The sequence below is a fragment of the Penaeus monodon genome, chromosome 36 (assembly GCF_015228065.2).
Source record: "Penaeus monodon isolate SGIC_2016 chromosome 36, NSTDA_Pmon_1, whole genome shotgun sequence".
NCBI lineage: Eukaryota > Metazoa > Arthropoda > Malacostraca > Decapoda > Penaeidae > Penaeus > Penaeus monodon.
Window position 1 is genome coordinate 2,723,911 of NC_051421.1, and position 10,000 is coordinate 2,733,910.

Genomic DNA, 10,000 nt, shown 5'->3' on the forward strand with positions numbered 1-10,000 from the left:
GCATATAATCCGCAGTATTCATCAACTGTGGGTTGAACCAGTTGAAGTACTAAAAACCTGCCAGGACAAGAAAGTTGATGTTTTGGTGATCGTACCAACATCAGCTGCAAACCATGAAGCTCGGGAAGCAGTCAGAAAAAGCTGGAATGGCGATTTTCCGGCAAACTGGCCTGTTATGTTTTATCTTGGAGCAACGAATGATCCTCAGTTACAGGTATATAGCATTTTGACGGGGATGTATTTTGCAAATATTTCATGTAAATAAAAACGTTTTGTAAATTACATATCTTTCATTTGTTTGCTAGGAAGAGTAATAAATATCTTTCATTTGTTTGCTAGGAAGAGTAATAAATATCTTTCATTTGTTTGCTAGGAAGAGTAATAAATAGTGGAAAAGTTTCCAGTCATTGTATTATTATTAAAATAAGGGGCTGGGTATATGCATTGCTGTTCTATTTTCTTTTACATAACTGTCTTGCATTACCTAACAAATACTTAGAATTACATTTCAGGTTTCTTTTTACTCTTCAGGTTTCTTTTTACTCTTTCCTCAAAATTTGATACAGTAGTAAAATTCACATCACACTTTACCAGACTGTAATGTTAAGCAATTTAAGCTAGGGCAAAATTAGGTCTTTCTGCATATGAAATAAATTTCTTCTTTGTCAGAACAAGATTACTGAAGAAGGACGACAATATGGCGACATTGCTCAAGACCAGAGCTTTTTTGACTCTTACAACAATCTGACTCTGAAGTCATTGAGCCTTGTCAGCTGGGCCCATAAGTTCTGCAGAAAGGCCAATTATGTGCTTAAAATAGATGATGATGTATTCCTTAATACCAGAAAATTTCGTGATCTTATCATCTGTGTAACCAATGCCAGGAATGATATTTATAAGAAATTATACCAGAAAAATACTATAAGACTTGGTGAGGATGTTCTACAGGATAAACTTGAAGAAGAAAGTATGCAGCCAAGTTATTCAACTGAACTTTCTGCTTGTGAATCATTTAAGCCATATGGACTTATTAACTACTATGTGAATTCCAAGAGCCATGACTATGAGTCTTACATATTTGGGGGTTACTTGTACAAAAATGTACAGGCTGACAGGAACCCAAGCTCAAAGTGGTATCTGGATAGAAGTGTTTATAGGTATGACAGGCTCCCTCCATTCTTATCAGGCACTGCTTACATTATGTCATCTAATATAATTCCTCACCTCTTACATGAGGCTAAGCAACATCCTGTCATTGCCCTTGAAGATGTATATATGTCAGGCATTATTGGAAGTCAAGGCCTGAAGTTGAAGCTGAGCCATCTTGATGGCTGGAGCAGGTTCCGTCCTCGTTGGGACAGCGTCTGCACTTACAATGAACTCCTAACAGCACATGGACTCTCTCCTGTTGAGCTTTCCTCCATGTCACTTGCTGTTGCTTCTTTAGACAATGGTGCATGTGATGGAATCTTGACACACATTCTGAACACTTTTAATTCTCTAATATCATATTTATTGCCTAGGGTGTCTAAGTGAGGAGACACAATTAGAGGATTGACAGTAATTTGACTTGCCATTTAAGAAGAAAAGTAAACTGTGATAAACTTATTTATTAAAATAAATCCATTCATATTTAAAGCTTCCACTGAAAGGAAGAAAAAGAGGGGAAATATAAGAAAAATATTTGAACATACACTTCCCTCTTAGGAATGTTATATATATATATATATATATATATATATATATATATATATATATATATATATATATATATATATATATATATATATATATATAAAAGAAAGATAGTATTTTCTAACATTATTCAAACTGAACTTTTTGTCTTGATGATTTTATTCATAAAGTAATTGCAAGAAATATTGTGTACTGTTAAGTGGTTTAAAGGTAATTTTAGTTAGCATATAAAGAAGCATATAAGTGAACTTCACAGTATCCAGCCACTATGTGTTCTTCTGGTCATTTATTCTAACTTAATTGCAACACATTTTAATGTTTAGGTACTTATTGAACAGAAAGTATGTATATGGACCACTGCTATAATGTATGTTTTTAATTACACGACTCTTTTACTTCTCTATTTGTGCAAGTAATTTCAATATACATTCTCTTTCAGTTATCATTCCATTCGTAGGGAATAAAATTTGTGAAAAATCTATAGGTTAAAATGCATACTTAATTGCAGAAGCTCCAGAAGGGATAAATCATGATTCTATACTTCATCCAGTTTCAGGAACTAAAAAAAGAAGAAGAAAAAAAAAAGGCAGTGTATCCTGGAGTGTGGAGGACTCTGATTTGCCGTCTCTTTTGAGAAAATGTAGAGTAGTGTAGAAAGAAGCAGATTTTGATGTAAAGCAATAAAAAATATTGTATATAAATTTCAAAAGATGAAGAAATATAATTGTCACCTGATTGGCACAAAAATAAGATTTGCTGCATAGGAGTACTCCAGAGGCCAGAGTGAGTTGTCTTTTTTTTCCTCCTTTCCCTAGACTGGAGACACTATATTAACCCTTTTTTTTTCTCTCCCTACCATTATTCTCATTGTTGATGGTCCTAGTTCTTGCTTGCAAATGCCCTTTACTTATTTATTTTTGAACTTTAGATTGTTTCATGATTACACAGGATAGTGATCCTCAGTTTCCCGCTTCTGCCTAATTATTAAAAATAAATATCCCTTACTAGCTAGTCATACTGTAGTATAAATAATGATATTATCATCATACTCGGCTCTGACTTACAAGATGGACTATACTATAATAAAATCCTGTGATTTGGGCAGTGCTTTACTGTGGAAATCTCATTAATCTTAATTTGTATATTTTTTAGCTCTTGACTATACAACTGTAGAAAAATGAATACGTTTGTATTATTAATAAGTCATGCTACTCAAACTGGAATTGTGTATATATATATATATATATATATATATATATATATATATATATATATATATATATATATATATATATATATATATATATATATATGTAGTTGGGATAATTTTTTTGTGCCTTCTTATTTGTTTACACCCAGATAATATATGAATGCTTGTAGTATTATTAATTTTTACTGCAAGCCTTTAATGAATATGCTGGTAATAAAAGTTGGCACATTTTTTACCTCAATTTCAACAAAGACATTGTTTTTTTTTTAATTTGCCTGATATCGAGAATTTGTGGCTTGCATACCAGCCCAAGTTCACATAGTGAATTTGAGTAGCACTGAACTACAGAACATTTAGCTGTTACATTAGATCAATACAAAACCAGCATATTTGTCTAAATACAGGTTGACATAATGATTATAATAAAAATTAAAACTTCTGAGTATTTTTTTCACCTCAAGAATAATTGTTACTTCTGAATTGGTGGTGCTGGTCTCTTTTTTTTATACACTATAACAGAATATTTCTTTGGTAATGTGCAGTGAAGAAGGGTTTTCATTAGAGCATATACCTTCATGCCTCAGTATATGGTAGTTTGGGGTATTGCCTGCATGAGTTAACCTAAGGAGTTGGAACATACAGTAGCATCATGGCATGAAATATCACCTGACATCCATGCTTCTGGGCCTAACACACACACACACACACACACACACACACACACACACACACACACACACACACACACACACACACACACACACACACACACACACACATACACACACACACACACATACACACACACACACACACACACACACACACACACACACACACACACACACACATACACATACACACACACACATACACACACACACACACAACACACACACACACACACACACACACACACACACACACACACACACACACACACACACACACACATTTGTATATATATTATATAGTATATATGTATACTTTATATATATTTATATATATGTATATATGTATATATTACATATATATATATATATATATATATATATATGTATGTATATATATATGTATGTATATTTATATGTATGTATATTTATATGTATGTATATTTATATGTATGTATATTTATATATATGTATATTCATATGTATGTTATATAGATGTATATGTATATATAAGTATATATTATATTTATATATATATATATTATACATATGGGCAGCTCAGGGGAGGTGGGCCTTGCCAGCCCTCCTCCCCCCAGATAATTCATCAGCAACACATAATAAATGGATATGCTGGGGGAGGGGTGCTGCCTCTCCCACCCAGCAAGTGAGGTTGGCTGTGGGTTCCATTGGGAGGGCAAATGTTGGGGTGCAGGATGGGAACAAAAGTTACTCATCCCGCCTATGCCCTGGCAGGTGCTAATCCAGTATGAGGCCTGTGGGGCAGAGGCCATAGGCGGAGTGACTTCCTGAGGCTGTACCTCAGGCGAGCTATCCAGGTAGGCACTTAGAAAATCTGGCCCTTGTGGCAGGAGGAGCGGTTACCTCTGCTATCGAGGGAACTAGAGCAGTTGTGAGTTGAGAAGACCCGGCAGTGGCACGATTAGTATGGATGGGTGCACCTACTACTGGTTAGGCTGTGGTGATGGTCACCATCTCCAGCCAACTTCAAGCCTCGGTAGTTGGGGTAACACCGGTTCATGAGACTGAGACTGAAGTTGCTTTTGGCTTTGTGTCTCTTATTACTGTGTACATTCCTACCAATGTTTGCAAACTTGATGTGAAAGAAGAGTTCTCAGCCTAACTCAAAAACAGTAAAAACAGCCTCCTCTGGGACTTTGCTAAGTCCCAGAGATTGAGGATTTCTGGCTCCTGGTATCAGCACTCCAGTCTGTATTGCTGAACATGGTATAGTGATACAGGTACTGTGGCCAAGGAGATCGACCACATTCTTGTCAGCACTCAATGGAGGATCCTTCAGAATTGCAGGATTTACTGGAGTGCCAAGTTCTGTGACCCTGACCATAGGTGGATAATGGCTACCCTACAGGTACGGGTCCCTCCTGAGGCCAATTCAAGGATTTTTGCCCATGGGTTCACCACAGCAGTCTCTAATCGATTCACAGAACTTAAAAACCTGACAGATCCAGTTGCTCTGTGGGAGTCCTTTAAGCGCGAAACACTTGAAGCAGTGCAGTAGTCCACTGGTGTACACCCAAGGGCAAGACAGAATTTCATCTCCCTGGAGACACTGGAGGCAACTGAAGCATGTCGCATGGCTCGGCTGAATGGCGATCAGAACTTGCTTCGCTCTTTGGTGCATTGGGCTCGGACACTGTCAGGAATCTTACTGAGGAGGTTGAGGGCTATTTCTTGGTAAACGACCTTTGGCCTGCCTACCAAGCCCTGAGAAAAATGTACTCTAAGCCCTTCTCCTAGATGACTGCAGTCTGCTCTGTGGATGGACAGATCATCTCAGATCATGTTGGGGTTCATGAACGTTGGCCTGAGTACTTCAAATAGCTGTCCCAGGTAGACCCTCCAACAGTTGGCTTGGATGCAAGTGGTTTCACAATACTTGTGCCAGATCCACCCACTGGCAAAGAACCTCCTACCCTAACTGAGGTTAAGATGATTTCTATGCTGAAGTGTGGGAAAGCCACAGGCATATGTGATATCCCTGCTGAACTGCTAAAGGTTGGAGTGAACCTATGGCACAGGGCTTGCATACAGTCTTGACTGCCATTTGGCACTCTGGTTCCATTCCCCCTTTCTTGTTGAGGGGCGTGGTCATCCCTCTCTGTAAGGGGAAAGGGGCTTGTTGAGACTATAGCAATTACCATGGCATTACACTGCTTAGTATACCAGGCAAGGTTTTTGCCCACATTCTTCTGAAACAGATCTGCAACCACCTACTAAGGCACCAGAGACTGGAGCAACCTGGATTCACTCCTGGCAAGTCCACAATATCTCGTATCCTAGTGCTTGGTGTAATTGCAGAACGCCATTGTAAGTTTGGTTGTGGGTTGCTTGTACCCTATGTCGACCTCAAGAGGGCGTTTGAGTTGGTGCATCAAAATTCTCTATGGGAGATTCTGAGACTTAGGGGAATTCCAGCACAGATTATTGGCCTAGTAGCAAACCTATATACCAGTACTGAAAGTGCTGAAAGTGTGGTGAGGGCCTGTTGAATTTATTCCCTGTTAATTCAGGGGTGAGGCAAGGCTGTGTCCTTGCATCAACAGTTTTCAACACCTGCATAGACTGGATAATGCGCAGAGCTACTAGCCAAAGTCAGTGTGGAGCAACACTGGGCAATATCAAGGTCTCAGACCTTGACTTTGCCCTTGGGCCTAGAGGTCTCCTGGACCAAGACCAAAATTCAGGACTTTGGGGGCCTATTAGGGGAAGTCGTTCAGTTGATCCATGCTTGGGGTGATGATGTTGAAGTGTTGAAGTCACAGAGAGCTTTGCATACCTTGGTAGTGTAATCCATATCTCTGGGCTGCCAGATCGAGAAGTAAGCACACGGATTGGTCTGGCAACAGGAACCATGAACTCGATCAACAAGAGCATTTGGGGATGTCGGTACCTATGCAGAAGGACCAAGCTGCTTGTCTTCAAGGCCTTGATACTGGAAGTGAAGCCTAGATACTATATAGTGCCTAGGAGTCTTGTCGTGATGTCTTTTGTAACTAGTCTCTTTGCCGAATCATGGGATCGTGTGTCCAACTGACGGCTACACCATGAAACTGGCATGGGACCTGTTACTTGCGATATATATATAACTGACGGCTACACAGTGAAACTGGCATGGGACCTGTTACTTGCATAATCTGGGATTGCCAACTCAGGCTATATGGGCATCCAACTCATTTCCCTGTGGATGACCCTGCCCATCAAGTTGTCTTTCTGCAAGACAATCCTGAGTGGAGGAAGCCTGTGGGATGACCTAGGAGGTCATGGCTTGGGCAGCTCGACAAGACCTGTTGCAAGGAGTTAGACATGGGCTGAGGGCCTGCCTGGAGACTCGTCATGAGGGACCCTCATGACGATGTGAAGCGTGAATGTGGCTATGGCTGGATGTGAAGCGTGGATGTGGCTATGGCTGGATGTGAAGCGTGGATGTGGCTATAGGCCTGTATCAGTGTTGCCCCTTGATTATGATGACATATTATATATATGTACATTATATATATATGTACATTATATATATATGTATATATTATATATATGTATATATTAGTATATATATATATGTATATATTACATATATATGTATATATTATATGGATGTATATTTATATATTATATACATCTAGGTATTGTGTATATATATATATATATATATATATATATATATATATATATATATATATATATATATATATACATTATATATATGTATATGTATATATAAATTTTGATTTGAAAGAATAAGAAAGTTCATTATTTATTGCTATATCTAATATATCCAGTTTCAATCATCGAGAATGAAGCTTCTGATAACGATGACAATATAGAAAAAAAAAAACTCAGTATAATTCTAATACTGTGTACTTATGCAGAGCCTGAACCACAAATATCTCCTCACAAATCAGAGCCACTTCCATGGCTTCCAATGGTTATTTCTGACCAAATAAACCAAAAGTCAAGTCCCACATTCCGGAAAATTGCTTTTTTTCACAACACTGCACGTAACTTGATTGCTGGAAATCTCTTACACTTATGTTTTTTAACACTCCTAGAACATCCCCAAATCACCTAAAAAAGATTGTAAATGAATAGCAAGTGAAAACCTTAAAACTTATTGTATATATTGCAATAGAAAAAAAAAAAAAAAAAAAAAAAATAAAAAATAAATAAATAAATAAAAAATAAAAAGGTAAATTCTAGTAGAAAATAGAAAACTTTCATGATGTAAATATTTTTGTGTGATGGCAGTTATTTGTTATTACAAATAACTGCATAACTTCATATCTTTCATTTTCTGTTTTCGTATTTACTTTTGAGATTTGTCCGATACTTTCATTGAAGTTCCACCTGAGGATTACAAATTCTTAGGCCCTATGAAAATATATTAATAACTTATACTTATGTCTTCTAGTACTGTTCACCTGATAATTCAACTTTTAATCTCTAACTTTACCTCCGACCTTAACTGGCATTACCCACTGAATATTAGATATTACAAATGTGACCTCTTGATTTGGGAAAAATAGGAGGAAGTTCTTACTCCATGACTGATATAGTCATTTTTTTTTTTACTAACACCAACTCTCAGCTAGTGCTCCTTCTTGACCCAATGCCATCAGGGATGGCCTTATTCAGGCCGACAGTGAGTTTAGTGTATTAATTTCATTTACAAATATATGGCTCTACAAGTGCTCAGTCACCAAGGAGTGAATTACTAATCTTACCTATCTCACCTGTGTACCCTTTTTCTTGATTCCCCCCCCCCCCCAAAAAAAAAAAAAAAAAAAAAAAAAAAAAAAAAAAAAAAAAGTATTTTATATTACTATTAGAATTGCTAATAACAGTCATAATTATAATGTTCAAAATAATAATATTGACAATAATAGCATTGGAGGTAATTGAGGTAGGTGAGGTAATTGAGTCTTTGCTGATGCTTTGGAGCCATATATGTGGAAATATGTTTCACAAAACAATACTACAGGGAACATCACATTTTCCCGGCAGCATTTGGTTAAGGTTGGAGACTGTCTAGGGCTGACCAAGCAGATGACATGCTACCAAGAGTTACTAAAATGACATTGTAAGCATTAATGAACTCTGATGAAAGAATCTAAATCCTTCACTTTTTTACAGACACAAACACTACAAAATCATTTGCTTTTTACTGGTCCACATAAGTGGAACCTTATATCTCAAGACACAGAGGTTAGTGCTGTGTTAATTGCCATTATGGTCAGAGGTAACAATAGGCATCCATCTGAGGTACTAACATCTACCTGCCTCATAAATGTTCTTTGAAAAAAGCCACCCTCCTTGCCCTTGAGTGAGGGTGTGTGTGAAATAAAATTAATCTAAAAATACAAATATTTTAAGAACTACTCCTCAAGCCTGTGCATCTGTCCATAACTCCATCTGAATAGAGAAATGTACACACTATATGTAATGGTGACTCAACGTACATCACTTTGGCAATCATAAGGTACTTTATATAATCATAAAGCAAGACTCATGCATACTGCAATTACCCTTCTGTAGGGAACAATAACTTTGTCTTTGTGTGTGTGTGTGTGTGTGTGTGTGTGTGTGTGTGTGTGTGTGTGGGTGTGCGTGTGCGTGTGCGTGTGCGTGTGCGTGTGCGTGTGCGTGTGTGCGCGCGCTTGCGCTTCACTCCCATAAAAAAGCGAAGAATGTACTCACTGCACAGCCAGAAGCAAAGAAGAACTACAAAAGCTGGATCATCTCTGGCAAACTGGGCCTTTGTTTCTGGGGGGAGGGGAGAGGGGGGTTAACTAGTAATATATACTGAATGAGCAAAAAGTAATTCTATGCAATACTCTTGTGCTTACCATGGGCTTCATGACAGAACAAGGCATATCTATGAATAAATACATAAACAATTCATTTAGATATTGTGCATGAATAATTTTTCAAATATCAACAATACACCTCTCTTATCTTTTAATACTGTTAATTGAGAATTACTTACGTTTCCTGTACTGAAAATTTCTATAGACTTTCTGTGGAGACACAAACAAGTAAATCATCTGCCACGCTGCAAACTCAAAGTCCATCTGACGGAACTTTAGAAGTCGCCGCAGGTACTTGTAGCGTTTTGCTGCAGCCGTCATACAGTCGTGTCTGTTGGAAAAGAAATATAAAATCTATCAGAATTACAAAAACAATAAATAAAAAAAGTTTATCAGAACTTATAATTGCAACTTTTAAAATAAAACTGAATTCTGAAATTGGATTATAATATTCCTAGCTATTTCATCACATAGAAAAATGTGAGAAACAAAATCTAAAGATTAGAGGAAAACACACAAAAAGAAAAAAAGATAAAAAAATATATTTAAAATAAAAATTCTATCCATATCATAAGTCTGTACAC

At 37.1% G+C, this 10,000-nt stretch overlaps 2 protein-coding genes across 3 annotated transcripts in view; one reads left to right on the forward strand and one right to left on the reverse strand.

Moving 5' to 3' along the window:
- LOC119595660 (beta-1,3-galactosyltransferase 1-like) overlaps positions 1–2,624 on the forward strand; it is a 5,242-nt gene extending 2,618 nt beyond the window's left edge. For both annotated transcript variants that reach the window (XM_037944767.1, XM_037944766.1), the window contains 2 exons: positions 16–214; positions 670–2,624. In XM_037944767.1, coding sequence (XP_037800695.1) covers positions 16–214; positions 670–1,536 — 1,066 coding nt within the window. In that variant the 3' untranslated portion in view covers positions 1,537–2,624. The remainder of the gene's footprint in view (positions 1–15; positions 215–669) is intronic.
- Positions 1–10,000, reverse strand: part of LOC119595661 (protein unc-50 homolog) — a 21,863-nt gene that overhangs the window by 6,020 nt on the left and 5,843 nt on the right. The window contains exons 3-4 of the mRNA XM_037944768.1: positions 9,596–9,747; positions 9,307–9,372 (exon numbers count right to left, since the gene is read on the reverse strand). Of these exons, the coding sequence (XP_037800696.1) occupies positions 9,307–9,372; positions 9,596–9,747 (218 nt within the window). The remainder of the gene's footprint in view (positions 1–9,306; positions 9,373–9,595; positions 9,748–10,000) is intronic.